Genomic DNA, 17,601 nt, shown 5'->3' with positions numbered 1-17,601 from the left:
ACACTCAGTGATGCAGTGTTAGATGTCTAAAAAAACTTCACAAACTGTGGAAAAGTTTCTGATGCTAAAGGTTTCAGCCAAAGGAGCAAAATTAGCAAAAGCAGCATTATGAGGAGCTTATAAGTGAAACAGAGCTCATGAAGATACATATCATGGTCTAACTACATATACGTAGGTCTCACAAAGCACAGTTAAAATTAGCACTGCAAACACCTAGCATGTCAATGCAATGGGGATCACTAGATGCACGTCTCAAAATAGTCTCATAATCATTATATTTATGATTTCATTGGCTAAATTCACTCTTTCTGATTGGTGCAGATGTTTGTTTTGAAGAAAAAAAACAACAACTGAAAATTAGGTTGACATTTGACCTCAAAGAAAGCTATGTCTGAGACTGGGTGTGGTTTAACTGACATTCTAGCTTCTGGTGACTGAGAAACCACCAGGTGGAAGCTAACCAGGAGCATTATTCAAACCTGAACTTCAGTCCCCAGCTTATGGTTTGATCCAGACCTGGAGATTACTAATGATTATTAGTCTAACCCCCTCCGTGAATCGCTACCTTATTGTGGTGGTGGGGTTTGTGTGTCCCAGGGATCCCAGGGCGTATGTTGTCCGGGGGCTTCTGCCCCCTGGTAGGGTCTTCCATGTCAAGACCCTACGGAAGACCCTACTATCCTGAAAGCTCTGGATGTTGCAGGGCTGTCCTGGTTGACAAGCCTTTACAATGTTTCGTGGAGATCAGGGGGGCACCTCTGGATTGGCAGACTGGGGTGGTGGTCCCCATCTTTAAGAAAGGGGACCGGAGGGTGTGTTCCAACTACAGGGGCATCACACTCCTCAGCCTCCCTGGGAAAGTCTATGCCAGGGTGCTAGAGAGGAGAGTCCGTCTGTTAGTCAAACCTCGGATACAGAGGAACAATGTGGTTTTCGTCCTGGTCGCGGAACACTGGACCAGCTCTTCATCCTCTCAAGGATACTTGAGGGCGCATGGGAGTTTGCCCAACCAGTCTACATGTGTTTTGTGGACTTGGAGAAGGCATTCGACCGTGTCCCTCGAGGTGTCCAGTGGGGGGTGCTCTAGGAGTATGGGGTGTCTGACCCATTGCTACGGGCCATTCAATCCTTATACAACCGTAGCAAGAGCTTGGTCCGCATAGCCGGCAACAAGTCAGACTCACTCCTGATGGGAAATGGGCTCTGCCAGGGCTGCCCTTTGTCACCGATTCTATTCATAATTTTTATGGACAGAATTTCTAGGCGCAGCCAAGTGGCAGAAGGCTTTCACTTGGGTGGTCTCAGGATCTCATCTCTGCTTTTTGCAGATGATGTGGCTCTGTTGGCTTCATCGGGTGATGGCCTCCAGCTCGCACTGCAACGTTTCGCAGCCAAGTGTGAAGCAGTGAAAATGAGAATCAGCACCTCCAAATCTGAGCCCATGGTCCTCAGCCAGAAAAGGGTGGAGTGCCCACTCCGGGTCAGGGACGAGTTCTTGCCCCAAGTGGAGGAGTTTAAGTATCTCAGGGTCTTGTTCATGAGTCACAGGAGAAGGGAGACGGATTGGTGCTGCGGCTGCAGTGATGTGGAGGCTGCACCGGTCTGTCATAGTGAAGAGAGAGTAAAGCCCTAAAAGCCCCAAGTGAGTTCATATTTTTTCGGCACATTTATCACACTTCCATGCTTCAGCTCATTAAACTAATTTTAATATTGGACCACGATAATCCAAGAAAATGCAAAATCCAGTTTTTAAATAATGATTGCCTTTGTTAAAAGACCACGTGAAAAAGTAATGTCCCCTAAACCTAATAACTGGTTGTGGTGGAATTTTGGCCCACTCTTTTGCAGAGGATTGTCTTAATTCGTCTGTTTAAGCACCTTAAGATCAGAATAAACAGTGAGACTGGACTTGATTTGTTTCATTTTGGGGGGTTTTTGAGCCATCGAGAGGTGGACTTGCTGGTTTGTTTCAGACCTTTCTCCTGCTGCATAACATAAGCATGCATGAGCGTCAGGGCATGAAATGACTGGGAATTATCCTTGCGGATTTTCTAGTAGAGAGCAGAATTCATGGTTGGGCAAAGTGTGACAAATATGCAAAAATCTAAGAAATCAGGAAAAAGGGCAAATACTTTTTGACTCATGACCTCCAGCTTGCAGCAACAACGTAGGTTACACCACTATGACGAGTGCAAGCTGATGGTCTAAAAATACAAATAAGTGTTGCATCATAAACAGGATTGGCCAGTTACAATCATTTTCCCAGAGCAACTACGATGCAGTTCACAGCGATATTTGTCTGTGCAGTTTGTCAGAAATTTTTCTTCATGTTTGCACAAGACAGGAATTAATACAACTTTCTTTTTTAAGGAAGCAGTTAGCTCAATAAATGTGTCTTACTGACCGTTTCATAAGCAGCGAGCAGTTTGCGAGTTGGTTCCGAGAGGCCGAGCAGGGGCTCCAGACGTGGATAGCCATCCTTCAGAACCATGGTGGCCCCCATAGTGCCCTCAGGACTCTGTAGCCTCGTGCCCAAGGTCTGGATGCACTGCTTCAGTTTGGCCACCGTGGGGAGCCCACACTGCTCTTTGAAACTGGCTGTGGTGCTCTGGAAATGGTGTGAAGGTAAACAGACAGAGAAGAGAGGGAAAATAGTGTTAGATCTGATGTACAGTTCCGGCTGTAAGATTAAGCTGGGAAAAGCCAAAAATCATGACACGCCCCGCTCACTTCCCCTCCGTTCCCCTGTCATCTGCTGTCTCCCTTGTGAATTAAATCAATATGGCACTCACTGCTGCCTTTAATCCAGTGAAATCAGCCTGAGCTTAAGCGCATTTAGCAAAAAAAGGAGACAATATGGCATAAATCTGGAACAGGAAATCAAAGCAATTAGAGTGTGTGTTGGATGGGGGGATGCAAGATCGGGATGGTTCACAGATTTGTGTGACAGATTAAAGGACTCATTTGCTGAACTTCCATTCAGGGTCACTTCATAACAAAGGTAAACGGTTTATTTCTGCATGTATGAGCACTAGAATATAAAGCCTCTGCTGTTGCACTGAATGACATTTGCCACTTGCCACATCCCCAACTGGTCTAGCAATTATCATGCTCCACCTGTGTGTAAGTGCATCTGTGTCTGTGAATGTGACAGACACAGAGAAGCATGATGAATAATATCTGTGGCAGATGAGCCCACAGCTGGACTCATGGCAGAGAGACAGAGAGAAGCAGGGTGTACAATGAGACTGAAGCAGGAGGATTAAAAGCAGTCTCTGAGTGAGTAAAAAGTGTTTCTGCGTAGCACTCCGTGTGTGTGCGTGGGTTTGTGTGGGAGTGTGTCTGACAGACTGACTGGATGGGATTGGATGATCAATGAGATGGCAGGAAATTTGCTCTCTGCTTTCTACCGAAAAGGATTGACATTTTTCAACCAGAGATTCATTCCAGTTTTTAAATTCACAGATCTACACTAGATGGATGAAACCGTGCAGTCACCCAAACATTACACACAAGCAGACATTTCTGTCACATCATAGCAGAAAAATCATGTGTGTGTTCATAATAGCTGCATTTATCGTGGGCACGCTGATTCCTCCATCATTAATGTGGCTGATTGTCCTCCTGGACATTTTTTAAAAACTGTGGTTGTTCTATTTGGAAGCTGAAGATATTAGAGGATAGTTTGAACCAACAGAAACACGTTGGGACACAACTCTGACATCTGAGAAGATTTAAGTTGATATTGTGAACTTAACAGCAGTTACAAACAGACTGTATATAAAGGATACAGCTGCCATGAAGTCACCTACTGGTTAGTGAAGTGGTTTTGCCATCTCCATCTTGGTATTTTGAAACCAGGTCTAAGCCAATAAACATATCATAGACTGGGCCCCATCTTAAGAAGCTCATAGTATCATATCACCCCAACAAGGCACTTCATTATCAGCCTGCTGGTTTACTTGTGGTTCCTAGGATATTTAAAAGTGGAATGGGAGGCAGAGCCTTCAGCTTTCAGGCTCCTCTTGTGTGAAACCAGCCTTCAGTTTGGATTCAGGAAACAGACATGCTCTCTAGTTTTAAATCTCTCTAAGTCTTTGGCAACTGGAGGCTTTCAATGATGCACTGAGTGTTTTTTAACTCTGCTTTTAATCATTAGTTGTTACTAATCTCTGGCTGTCTTCCACAGTGTATCTTTTGTCTCGTCTTCCACACCTCACCCCAAACCGGTCGTGGCTGATGGCTGCCCCTCCCTGAGCCTGATTCTGACAGAGGTTTCTTCGTGTTCAAAGGGATTTTTTCGTTCCCACTGTCGCCATTACCATGCTCACAGGGGTTGTCTAATTTTGTGGGTTTTCTCTGTATAGTTGTAGGGTCTTTCCCTTACACTATAAAGCTCACTGAGGCAGCTATTGTTGTGATTTGATGCAGTGTAAATAAAACTGAATTGAATTGTTGTAACTAGTGATTAAGACTATAACATCACCTGCTAAGTTTATACTGTAGGTCACACAGCAAAGTAGGCTAGGGCTGTTCGTCCTTAAACTTCTACACAATTGGAAGTCTTTTTGTTTGGCTTCAGACCAAGAAGTTACATCGTTTAGGTCTTTTAAGTCCAATACTGACTCTTTTAACTGCATGGGTGGTCTCCACAAACTCCTGGCTGTATCTTATCTTATACAGTAGTGCCTATATACTGACTTATCTGTCTTATCCTGCTTTGTGCTTTTAAACATTCCCAGTTAATTTCTTTCTATTTTACATTGTAAAATTATATTTAGCAAGTATTTCATATCAAAACTTTTTAGTGAATGAAAGAAGAAAAGCACAAGTATTTCTGTCCCCTGCCTTCTACTATACTTTAAAGTTGCTATTCCAGGTCATCTGAATCACGTAGTCAGGTGAATTGATTAAGGCCTGGTGTGACCACACTTCACTGTGACTCGCTAAGTGTTCAGAGGGACTATGTATTATGTGTGTGAGTATCAGTTTGGACACTACATACGCCTCGTTCGTTTTCAGCACTTGGGCTTTGGCCAGTTTAACTGGGCTGATTCTGGATTATCGTTCACATAAGGTCACGTCATGCCTTCTGGGATTTAGCCTATCATTGGGTCAAACAAGTTTTGGTAAATGGTATAGAGGCACTGGATTGTATTGGAGTACCTAAACAACTGGTTTTATGCACAGAGCCGCTACCTCCAGGAACAAGAAAGTCCTAGTTTCAACACATATATGGGTATAAGGTATATATTAACATCACAATATACCTCTCTAAAAATAGATCCAGTGCAAAAAAGGATTCTTTTCACATTGCCCACCCATACATGTTGGTGTTCAGTGATAAGATGGTGGGAGCTGAGCGACCAGGTTCTATTTTCGCTGGTATTTATAATCCTCCTCCACTCTTCTCACTGACTCCTTTGTCGCTGCCTCGTCCTCCTCCTCCTCCTCCCCCACTCTCTTATTCGCTCTACAGACAAGTCTAATTCTACCTGAGAGTTGAGCTCCAAAAAACTGGACTTCTTACTGCTCACTGAAACCTGGCAGCATGACTCAGATTATGCATCCCTCATTGAGCTGTGCCCGGAGGGTTATTCTTTAATCAGACAGCCACGGACGTCGGGCTGAGGAGAAGGCCTTGCCGAGGTGATTCCCAGCCATTCATCCAAAGTCAGTCACTTCTCTTCGTTTGAGCTGCTGCTCTTTAAAGTTCGAGAATTTTATTTAATGCGCTATAGTGTATCGCCGACACGGTCCAATCAATGTATTTTCAAGTTACTTTTTGTCTTTCACCCTGAATCTGTCCAGACTGGTTATTTCTGGTGATTTTAATATTCATATCGATAACGACTCTTTCTGCGAGGAGTTTCATCAACCTTATGAACTCTTTTCATTTTACCCAGCATGTATCTGGCCTCATTTACACAAAAGGACACCCTCTTGTTTTAACCTTGGGCTTTAACATGGATCTTATCTGCCCCTGTTGTTATTTCTAATTACTGTGTTGCTTTTAATTTACTGTTATCTCCTGTTAGTGATGTAAATATCTTGACTAACCACTTTAATTACTATTGCCTTTCTATTTTAGACAGCGTCTGTCCTTTTTACAAAGAGATCAGCATCTGTTTTAAAATCCTCACCGTGGATTAATGGCACTATCCACTCTTTAAAGCTGGAAACCTGAACGCTTGTGGAGGAAAAGTCGTTTGCAAGTTCATTTAATTTATGTCAAAGATATTTTGGTGTCTTTTAATAATTCTGTTACAGATACGAGGGCTGCCTGTTCTCCAGTCTGGTTTCTAAAAGCACAGGCAATCCTAGGGTTCTGTTTAACACTATTAGTAACATTGTTACCCCTGCTTCACCTGCTGTTCCCATGTCATCTGACATCGACTGTGAAAACTTTTTAAAAAATCACTCATATTAGAAATAACATTTCTCTGTCAGCTGTCCATTTCTGCCCCAGCTCAGCTTGTAATTTTAGATCATTTTATACTTGTTTCTCTTCCTGAACTAACCAACCCAGTTCGCTCTGTGAAAGTCTGTTGTTGTTGTTTAGACATTTTACCTGCGTCCCTGTTTAAAGATGTTTTTCGCTCCATCGGCCCTCGTATTGTTAATTCCTCTCTGGCTTCGAGTCAAGTCCCGATTTATTTTAAGAATGCGGTTATTCACCCTATACTAAAAAAGCCACACTAGACCCTTCTCTCTTGGGCAGCTATAGACCAATTATTATTGAGAAAAATGTTGCTAAGCAGCTAACTGCTGTTTTAAAGAACATTAACAGAGATAGCTCTTCTCTTATCTTTAAGGGTGTTTTGGTGCAAAGTGACACAGGAAACTGTCCTGTCCTCCTTATGTTGGACCTAACCTCAGTCTTTGATACAGTTGATCCCCAGATCTTGCTTGACAGGTTGAGGTATTGGGCCGGTATAATGGGATCTGCCTTACAGTGGCTTACTTCATATCTTTCTGATCATTCTTTTTGTGTAGCTACTTCAAATTATAGGTCTTCTTTAAGCCATCTTCATTTTGTTGTACCTCAGGGTTCGGTTTTGGGGCCCTTATTATTTCTGTTTTTTAGCACACTTTGAGCACTTTTAAAGATATCTCATATCACTGCTACGCAGATGATATTCAGTTATACATCCTTTTAAGCCGCATAAGGTATCGAAACTGCATCTCTTACACAAGGATAAAAATTTTCTCCAACTTAATGTGGAAAAAAATGAAATTCTAGTTTTTGCTCCAAAAAAGCATACAACTCTAATAATGGAAACTCTTGATCTATTAGCTTCTTATTCTTTTAAGTCTTTTATCGGGAACCTTGGGGTAAATTATGACTCTGGTTTTACTTTAGATGGTCACATTCACTCTCTGGTTTGTTCATGTTTTTATCACTTAAAAAGTATTGCTAAGCTAAATAGTATTATCTCAAAAACAGAATTGGAAACTGTTATTCATGCTTTTGTTTTTCAAAACTGTAACTCATTATTCAGCTGCCTAAACAAAGCATTACTGGACCATCTGCAGACTGTACAAATGCTGCTGCCAAAACACCAACGTTTTCTCACCTCACACCGCTACTCGCCAGCTCTGTTGGCATTCAATCCAGAATACATTTAAAGATCTTGGTTCTCACTTACAGGGCTCTGAATGGTCAAGCACCAGCCTACATCAAAGAACCTTTTCATCTGTATGTTCCTAGCAGGTCCCTAAGGTGACCAAAGCCTGCTATTTGTGCCATGTACGAAGCTGAAAACCAAAGGTGACTAAAGGTGACTAAAGGTGACCGAGCCCTCTCAGTAGTAGCACCAGGACTCTGGAACTCTTTCCTCTTTAGTTTGTGTCTGCAGACATCACAAACCTCTTGAGCTTTTTAAAAATCAATTAAAAACACACCTTTTTACAACTGACTGATTTGATGTACTGATGTCTAATGTTTTTGTTTTCCTTTACACAGTACTTTGTGATTAATATCTTGAAAGGCACTAAATAAATAAAGTTTTACTATTTACTAATTTCAGAACATTCATAAAATCCTACACCATTCAGCCTTTTTAAGCATCCTATCAACATTGGGTCAGTTCACAAGCCTATTTCACCTCTAAGGCCATCCAGTGAACATAATTTTACCAAAGTTTTGATGTCACTTATATATATTTATATAAAAATAAATATTTATATTATTTACATTATATATTTATATATTCATAAATAAATATTTATATTTGCTTATGTTTCATTTATGAAATGTAAATGAACCTTGGGTCTGTCACAAGCCTGTCGCACATATTATCAAAAGTCAGTCCACATCCAGTCTCACCTGAGCATCCTCCCGCAGGTCCGTCGCTTCTTTGAGAGGGCCACCGGCTGACTTAAAAGTCTCATCCACTACCTTGATACCAGTGTGCCTCAGTGTGACGTACTCTCTCCCCCGTCTCCCCACCCTCCGCACCGAAAGACCTCGCCGCTGGGCCTTCCCGCCTCCTCGGCGGTTGGTGATTGCCACGTGGACAAACAGGCTGGTGTGAGGTAAGGGGTCTCCTGCCAGGCCCAGCAGGGGCACATTACGGTAGCCAGGCTGAAGGCACTCGAAGGCCACGCTGTACTGGCCGATGAAATCATCTCCGATGTAGTCATCATCTAATACCACAAAACGCAGCAAGGCCAGCTCGGGCATATTTACCTGGGGACAGGAAATGAACAAAGAGATGAAATCTATTCTGCTGTGCACCAGAGCAAAAATAAAACCATGGCCAGTGAACACTTTGCAGAGTACTGACCTACATTAATACAACACACCTCGTCTGCCTCAAAAGACTTTCTGGGGGAAAATCTCGGATAATTTAAATGTTATTATTCCAAGTCTAATTCTGGTTATTTATCCATGCTCTTACTGAAACACAGTTTTATTCATATTTGATGGAGAGAAGAAGACAAAAAGTTACCTTGGTTTTCAGAGCAGATATCTGCTATGAATTTTTGGTTGAAATGAGATCTGAGATCTGTTTAGGGTCAGGGGTATAGGGTTAATGTTAGATTTAAACCCTTTACATGGAATTTCTACCTATATTGGCATTCCAAATTGGAAACCTTATGACAGAAGATTTCCAAGGCCAAAATGCATGTAACAGGTTTTCATTTTCTTGTAATATCTTAAAAACGGCTTGTTTAGCATGTGGCTTCAATGTAACATATGCTAACATTATCCCCTGTGAGGTCTAAGGTCAAAATTGAGTTTTGGGAAATAATGGGAAGTTTTTCATGTATGCCATCTTCTTTGTTTCCTGGTTGCCAGGACTTAAGAGAACCATTTAATATAAACAAAAACCCTTTCTGAATAGTTTTAGTGTTAGGGCTTGGGTTGGGATTAGAGTCATCATAACTAAGAAACGAATCTCAGAATATTAAAATGTATTAATAATGAACTGAGACAGGACTCACATATTCCCATATCATGCCTGATCCTTCTGACTTCATAGCAGCAAATGTCACTTTAATACCCCCACTCACACAATATTCATTCCCAAATTTTGACCTGTAAATTTCCAGATTGTTTTATTCTATTTAACTTTATGTATATAATTCACTCACTTATTGCACATGTCTTCTTTGTATATATGTACTTACTTACTGTATATAATGTTTTTCCCTCACTATTTTGCACAGTCGAGGAGCAAATCAGGTCACAATTCACTGCGTGTTATACTTGTATAACTATGTACGTGACAAATAAAGGGATCTTGAATCTTGAATCTAATGTGTTTATTCAATAATGGCATTCCACCAAGACAAGCAAGGCAAGCAGTGTTTGCCTAGTTAAATCTAAAAACATGATCTCTATCCTTTTATCTCAAACACTAGAAAGTATTTCACCCATACGCATACATCCTTTACATTACTGCGATCTTATTGCTGTAATAGTAATAAGCTCCACTTTGGTGAGTAGAACAGATGCAGCCATCAATTTCACATTAGAAATCAGTAATTATGTGAGTGACCAAATGTGCAATGATCAAACAGCTGTTTTGCAAATGCACACCCTCATTTTTAAATAATATTTTTAACTCACTGTAGATATTGACAGTTAGGCATGTCCCACAGTGCTCAAGCCTTTGAATAATAACAGTGGCTAGGTGATTTTTTTGTTAATAATATACTATTACAGTATACATGTTCTGAAAGTTAAGATTTAGAACATGATGTATTGCTGTAGATTAAGCAAAGTATGAGCCATTTGAAATAATTACATTCCATATTTTTCAGACCATAAGGCTCGCAGCATTATAACTGTCGATGAACTGGTCAGTTTTCATACATAAGGCACATTAAGCGAAACAAAACAGTCAGCTAAGTCAAACTTTACCCAACTCATTCTTCTTGCTTGCTCCACTTCCGTACCATTGATTCATTAATGTTGAATTCTCTCCAGCTGCTCTATTCCCATGTTGTTGCAGTATATTAATGACTAACCTCGTATTGTAGATGGATTATCTTAGTTGTTCTCCTGACTGAAGTTTGGTCCGTTTACAGCATCCTGCCATGTGATTGCATTTGTCCCTAACCATCAGGAACCCTCACATTACGTTTAATGAGTGGGAATAAGTTAGCGTTCATCCTCCAGCTTCACTGTGTTTATGTTATGCTAACATAGCTGTGTTGCTACCATGTAGCATCATTATATACCAGCTAGCCCAACTTCAGTAACCCTACAAACGTTACTGCTGTTTAGTTTTCTGTCTTCATTTATGTTGGAAGTGATAGCAGAGCTGTATGTTTGATTTTTTTCAGAAATCTCTCAGTCAGAACATGCTATATCATGTTTAGGTGGAAGCTAGCGAGCTAACTTCCTGCTAACTTTTAACTCTGTTAAAGTTAATAAATCCTGTTTTCATGGATGTCTGGATGTTAAACTTAATTGTTGCACCTGGTAAAGCAGCAACGCTGATCATTTTATTAAAGATGAAAGAATTTAGACAGTTTTTAGCTCTCAGTGATGCTGCAGTGTTAGTTTGACTTTGGGACCTGAAGCAGACAGTAGTGATGTGTGGATCGATCCTGAAATATCAATTCCTCCGATACCAATCATTTATGTTCTAGAATCGATTCTCACATTAAAATATCGATATTTTAGTAATTTAGGGTAAATTTGTAGTTTACCATTAACAGGAACACAGTGGAAAGAAACAATAACTTTCTTATTGTCTACATTCAAAGGAACTACTTCCTCTTCCCCCTTTCATAGTCGTGTGCGGAATACGGCTGTATAAAAGTCTTGCAGCCCCTTGGCGTGCGCACTCACAACAATGGCTGAGCGTAATTGGAGTCATGTGCGGACTCCACAAACAGCTGAGACGTGGTTTGCGATACATGTGGCAAAAAAGTGAGCTGTTGTGGACATACTTGCCAACCTTGAGACCTCAGAATTAGGGAGACATTCAAAATACATTTTACAGTGTTTATTTATCGGGTAAAATACGTTAAATGTCACCGTTATTATTGGCCGGTCCAGAAACAGCGGGGGTGTCCAAATTCAGAGGCTGCTTCCACCTGAGGACCCGGCCTTCGCGGTCTAAAGAAAGCCGGGTAGTACGTCACGAGCTCCCCCGGTGGAGTGAAACTCTGCCGTCTGCTCCTTGCTGTCTAAAATATAACCGGGCACTGACGTAAACTCTCGACCGTCTCACACTTTGTTTAATCATTTTCTGTTTATTCAGCTGTGTGAAAACCCCGGAGGAACCCTCCCGAGGGATTAATAAAGTTAAATTTAACTTTAACCTCAGCCAAACTGATTTACTCACGAATAAATAAAACACTGAAAAAGCCAAACAATAACATTTTTAAGTTATCAAAGTGACTTATATATCATGTTTAACGCGAGTAGTGAAGGAGGGGGGGGGGGGGTGAAGACAATGTGTCGGTCGGCTCACATATTTGAAGTGTACACAGCTACATTCTCACCTGAAAATATGTTAAAGGTTTTTTTGCGACCCAGAAAGAGAAATAAGAGTAATATTAAAACTAAGTAACTGCCTCCATTGTTGGAAACTGGAATTGGCTGGGCCGCTCTATGAATTCTGCGATATGGTTTTTCAATTTTGTTGTTCGGTTGGAAAATCGGGAGAAATTCAGGAGAATGGTGGCTCCGGGAGATTTTCGGGAGGGGCACTGAAATTCGGATTCTCCCAGAAAAATCAGCAGGGTTGGCATGTATGGTTGTGGCAACATCACTAACCTTGTCAAACACCTCAGAGTAAATCATATCACAGAATATGAGGAGCGTAACTTCAGTTTTTTTATTTCTATATGAGGAACTCTGCATTATTAAGTGATAAGAACAAGTAATCTGATGTCCTGTAATCATTATGATGCTATAATTTGAGATACAATGAATAAAATAAGTTTTTGTACAAAGTATCGGTATCGGATCAGTATCATCGATACCACCCTGAATATTACTTGGTAACGGATCGGAAAGGAAATCAGTGGTATCGCACATCACTAGCAGACAGAGTTTTGGACCCAGATTACTCCTCGAGGCTCCTGACGACAATCCATAAAGTGGTGCGGCTTTGTAGCTTACCAAAGTCGGACTAAAACATTTTTGACAGATTTTTGAGCGCCATGTACCACATAAAATCAGTTCGAGGTCAGTAAGAACAACCCGAATTCATACATAAGGCACACAGATTATAAGGTGCACTCTCGATTTTTGAGAAAATGAAAGGATTTTAAATGTGTCTTATAGTGCCTCCAATCCCAAATCACTTGACAAAATATTTTTGCAATGAAAATGAGACAAAACGTAAGTAAAAAAAAAAAAAAGTTTGGTCACTCTTGAATCACACATTTTTGGTTTACACATTTAGTAAGATTTCTAAATACTAAATACTAAACTAAAATACTGAACTAAATACACTTTCAATAATATTTACTGGTTTTTATATCAATAATTCAGCACACCTTTACATTTTCTCACCTCAGTTATTTGTACAGAAATACGGCATCATCTGTACAATATTTATTTGCTCCCAATTTAGAATCCTTAATTCATCTCTTATTAGGTGTAAAAGATGGGCATCATAAAATGTTTACAACAGATAAAAACAATCACTTAGTCAAAGTATTCATCCAATATCATTTCCCATTATAAAGCATCACTCAAAAAGCTACTGAAGCACTACATCAGCATTAATTACACAACACAATAGCAGAAGCATCACAGCAATGTTGCAGAGGGGAGCTGTTTGAAATATTGCACTTCAGATCACACCTTCAGGGGACTTTCTCAGCTAATAAGGATATAAGCACACACACACACAGAAACACAAATGAACAAATGAAGCTGGAAGCGTGTCTCTGAATATTCATTCAATGTGCAGGGTAAACACGCTTCACAATAAAACATTATCAGCTTTATCTTGACAAGGCCGGGTACACTGAAACACAAACTAATGCATGCCCCTCTATCTTTGATTGAGAAGGAAACAGAATAAATACCTGCAAGTGCTTTTCCACCAAAGGTTTTTTTTTCATATCTGCCTTCCATTTTCATGTTTTACACTTGCCTTGTTACCATTTTACTACTTTTCTACCTTCACTTGGAGAAAAAAAAGGAAATCGTTTGACTTCTAGAGAGCGAAAACTGTTCTATGGTAGCTGCAATTTTGACTATTCTGGTGTATATCATCATTATATGACTGTTTAAAAAAAGAAATTGAAAAACATTGTAAGACTAGTGTGAATAAACCCAGACCAGTTTCCATTGTATTTATAAAACATAGTTAAAGAAGCCGTGCCTAAATGAAGGAAGCAAACTGTGCCTGACTATAGTCATGTGCCTCAAACTGAAAAAAATTCACTTATTATCAATGTTCCCTCTAAGCTGCGCGCATGCGCAATTGCGCACCGCTGGCACAGTCTCTGCGCAGAAAAAAAAATCTGCATTATGCACAAAAAAAAATTCTAACCTGTATTGAAATTAAAGTAAATACGTTAACAATTCTGTTTTGCAGTGTTAGTCAGTAAGTGACTGGCTGCTCCAGTATGGGACTAGAACGATGCCACCTTATCCCATAGTCCAGCCAATCATGCGATTCACATTCATATATACGCAGCTAATCAACGTCGTTGACAGGTATTGCTGTGTCCCAATTCAGGGTCTGCACGCTTGAAGTATGCATTTTAAGTGCGATTACGTCACCGCCACGCGACGACGGCTGTCCCAATTTGAAGTGTACTTCAAATGCATACTCCAAATGCGCCGTCGATTTCCCCAAATATCAGCGTCCGGTGCACGCTTCGTGGTCCCATATATCCCACAATTAGCGCGGCGGTGGGTGTGGATAATTTTGCCGCAAAATACGGCAGAAGGGAGCAGCCGAAAAGTGAACTGTCAAAAGTAAGTACTGAATATGACGTCACTTGTTTATGTGAGAATGTTTAATAACGAAGAACATTAAAACATTGCTGTTGGCCACATATCGGCAAAGTTATGTGACATGAAATGAAGCCCAACAATCATGTTTTACAGTCCTGTGGTCTCAGCCTCAGATACTCAACTAATCAAAGTGATGTCATGACAAAAATGAATGACCAACAAAACATTTTTTCTCCTTCATTTATGTCACACAATCTCGTGTTTCTCGCGGTTAGTATCATGGTTGCTAGGCAACCTGAACAGCGCAACGAAGGCTAGACCGTCCCATTTCACAAGCCTCTCACTTCCTCACTTCTTGTACTTATAGTACGCACGTACGTAGTACGCGTAGTGCGCGTACTTCAAGCGTGCAGACCCTAAATTGGGACACAGCCTATGACAGCATCCTTATGTGCCGACACCGGTGTTTTAGCTAGCAAAGCGGCTGATGGTAAATGGTAAATGGCCTGCATTTGTATAGCGCTTTTCTAGTCCTTAAGGACCCCAAAGCGCTTTACACTACATTCAGTCATTCACCCATTCACACACACATTCACACACTGGTGATGGCAGCTACATTGTAGCCACAGCTGCCCTGGGGCGCACTGACAGAGGCGAGGCTGCCGGACACAGGCGCCACCGGGCCCTCTGACCACCACCAGTAGGCAAACATGGGGTTAGTATCTTGCCCACGGATATTTGGCATGCAGCCAGGAGGCAGCCTGGGATCGACCCACCGCCCTTCTGATTAGTGGCTGACCTGCTCTGCCACCTGAGCTACAGCCACCCCATATGATGTGGAGTGAAGCCACGTTAATGACAACGTGTACAACCATTGAAGGTGTGAGCAGGACAGACGGAACAATTGACGGAAAAAGTGTGGACTTTATACCAGTTTTTAAATTGTGTTCATAGGCCACGAAAACCAGAGTTATGATAAAAAATATATGTAATGTTTGGTTTTCTTCCTGAATACTGAATACTATCGTTGTTTATATTTACTGGAAGAAACGGTAAAAACTGCGTTTTATAAGGAAAACGCTCGAAAGCGCTCTCCGCCTGTGAGCAAAGATGAAACCAAAACACCCCCACCCTTTCCCATTGGTCGAAAAATGTACCATGTGGACCAATCAAAACATGGCATTTAGTTGTTAAGAAACGGGAGGAAGTTTTAGGAGTGACGGTGGTTTTGAGAGAGATTTGCGACGTTTAGCGCAAATCTTGTGTAGTTAGTGTGTAGTGTAGTCAATAGTTTTGTTGTGTGTGTCACAACAACGAGGCGACTGCTGAATGTTACAGGTGTTACAGGAGTGATACATCTCCTGTTGTCAGGCCTGCAGGTATCAGGCTGTTCTCCTTTATCTCATAGTGAACAGAAATTATTTTTGGAGTGGCACAAATAATTTATGTGGCATCAAATTTGATGCAGAACAGCTGATTGTTCTGTTAATAGTTTGAAGTGTTTGTTTAAAAAACGCCTTGGCTGCATTTTTAGGTAAACAGCTGCAAAAAACTTTGTTGTTTGCATTACTTAGTTACTTTTTTAAAGAAGTAACTATATAAGTAATTGCCCAACATTGGTCTTTATATTGGTCTGTATTTTGCAGACAGAGAGTTACAGGACTCTCTCCGAGACCACACACTCAGACTCATAATACAAGTCAGTGCTTTACTAAAAAAAAAAAAAAAAAAAAAAAAAGAAAGTTGTGTTTTCAAAATCGGAGTTCAAGTTATTTTTACTTCCAATAGTGTTAACATACTACACAGGTCATGAACAAGATTTTTTTTTTTTTAATTTTCATTGTAAGTGGGCTAAAGCAGTTAATTAAAAGTAGTCTAACATAAATGTAAATGCTGTAATTTGATTATTTTAATAAACCATGTAACTTGGATGGATTAGATGCTGGCGTGACCACAGTGCACACGTCTGCTGTTGCTCACAGTGGTCCAAAGGACCGCTCAGGGAGTTTGTTCACTCAGACACATGAAAAATTAGAGGGAACATTGCTTATTATGTAGTTAAAGGTGCTAATAGGGGCTCAACGCTGATGATGTGGTACTTGTATTTTTATTGCATTGTAGTTCTGGTATGTGTATCATATTTATTATTCAGTAGAGTGTGTTATGTCAGAATGAAGTCGCAGCTATGGCAAAGCAAAACAGAGTTGACCTCTATCAATACATTCCCAGGCCCTTGAGCCTTTCTAATATTAACCCCCAGTTTCAAACATCAAACAAGCCTTTAAAAGTTCAATGACTGTCCAAAATGCAGTTTCCAAAAGTGTCTCCGCTAGGCTGGTTTTAAAGCCAACATTTCACAAAAAGATAGACATATGCAGTATGTGTGTAGCTTAACACCATCATTAGAGGCTAGTAAACATTGCTCAGAAAGAAAATTAGTTTGCATCAATAAGAAGCAGGCACTTTATCTAAAGACATAACTGAGACAAACATCACAGTGCAGGAAAAAGTCTCCAAGGAAGAAACAAGCAAGGAGCCTTTTTAGGATGTGACGCTGCAACCGAGGTAGCAAGAGACAGCTCGAGTTATTTGTCACCCGGCTCACGGTAAAAGTAATGAATAAATGTCACGCTATCCAGATTCGTAGCCAGGAAGAAGGGGTTGTTCACATGGCTGGTCACCCACATGATGGAAAGACTTGCTGTCCCTGGAAACTTCTGCCCAGACATAATAGACACCAAAAAGTTTTGCAAAGCTATACTGAAGTTCAGGAGTTGACGATTTTATAACAAGAACTACTTGCAGGACACAGTGATCATCCACTCTTGGAAAGGTCACATCTAAGAAGGTTTCCACCTCATCTTATGGAAGAAATGTCCTAAATATCTTACATTTCTTTACCTTTCTTTTATGTCATAAGGTTATTTCAAATGAATCCTTTTTGATTTCTGTATGTTTTCAATATGCTTTTTTTGTTAACCGAGAGTCCCTAAATGCTGATTTATCAGATTGTTAGGTTCTATGATTTTCAAATATCATAGGGTTTCCAGTACAGTCTGTGTTTTACAGTTCTGAAATTTGTGTACTGTGTTTAAAAAACAGGTCTATGCCATTTAAATAAACTCTACCAATTCTGCCAAGAGGAGCGGTCACATAGCCGCCAGAATTGTGCCAGAAACTTGTTGATGGCTAGCTAAAGTGTGTGATCGATATGC

The 17,601-nt window shown here is 40.6% G+C and overlaps 1 protein-coding gene across 1 annotated transcript in view; it reads right to left on the bottom strand.

Moving 5' to 3' along the window:
* plcl1 (phospholipase C like 1) overlaps positions 1-17,601 on the bottom strand; it is a 141,386-nt gene that overhangs the window by 22,296 nt on the left and 101,489 nt on the right. Inside the window, exons 8-9 of the mRNA XM_006805826.3 lie at positions 8,330-8,692; positions 2,405-2,608 (exon numbers count right to left, since the gene is read on the bottom strand). Coding sequence (XP_006805889.1) covers positions 2,405-2,608; positions 8,330-8,692 — 567 coding nt within the window. The remainder of the gene's footprint in view (positions 1-2,404; positions 2,609-8,329; positions 8,693-17,601) is intronic.

The sequence above is a fragment of the Neolamprologus brichardi genome, chromosome 16, assembly GCF_056152115.1.
Source record: "Neolamprologus brichardi isolate AB-2024 chromosome 16, ASM5615211v1, whole genome shotgun sequence".
NCBI classification, from domain to species: Eukaryota; Metazoa; Chordata; class Actinopteri; order Cichliformes; family Cichlidae; genus Neolamprologus; species Neolamprologus brichardi.
The sequence above is the reverse complement of the archived record's forward strand: the minus strand, read 5'-3'. Positions and strand labels throughout refer to the sequence as shown.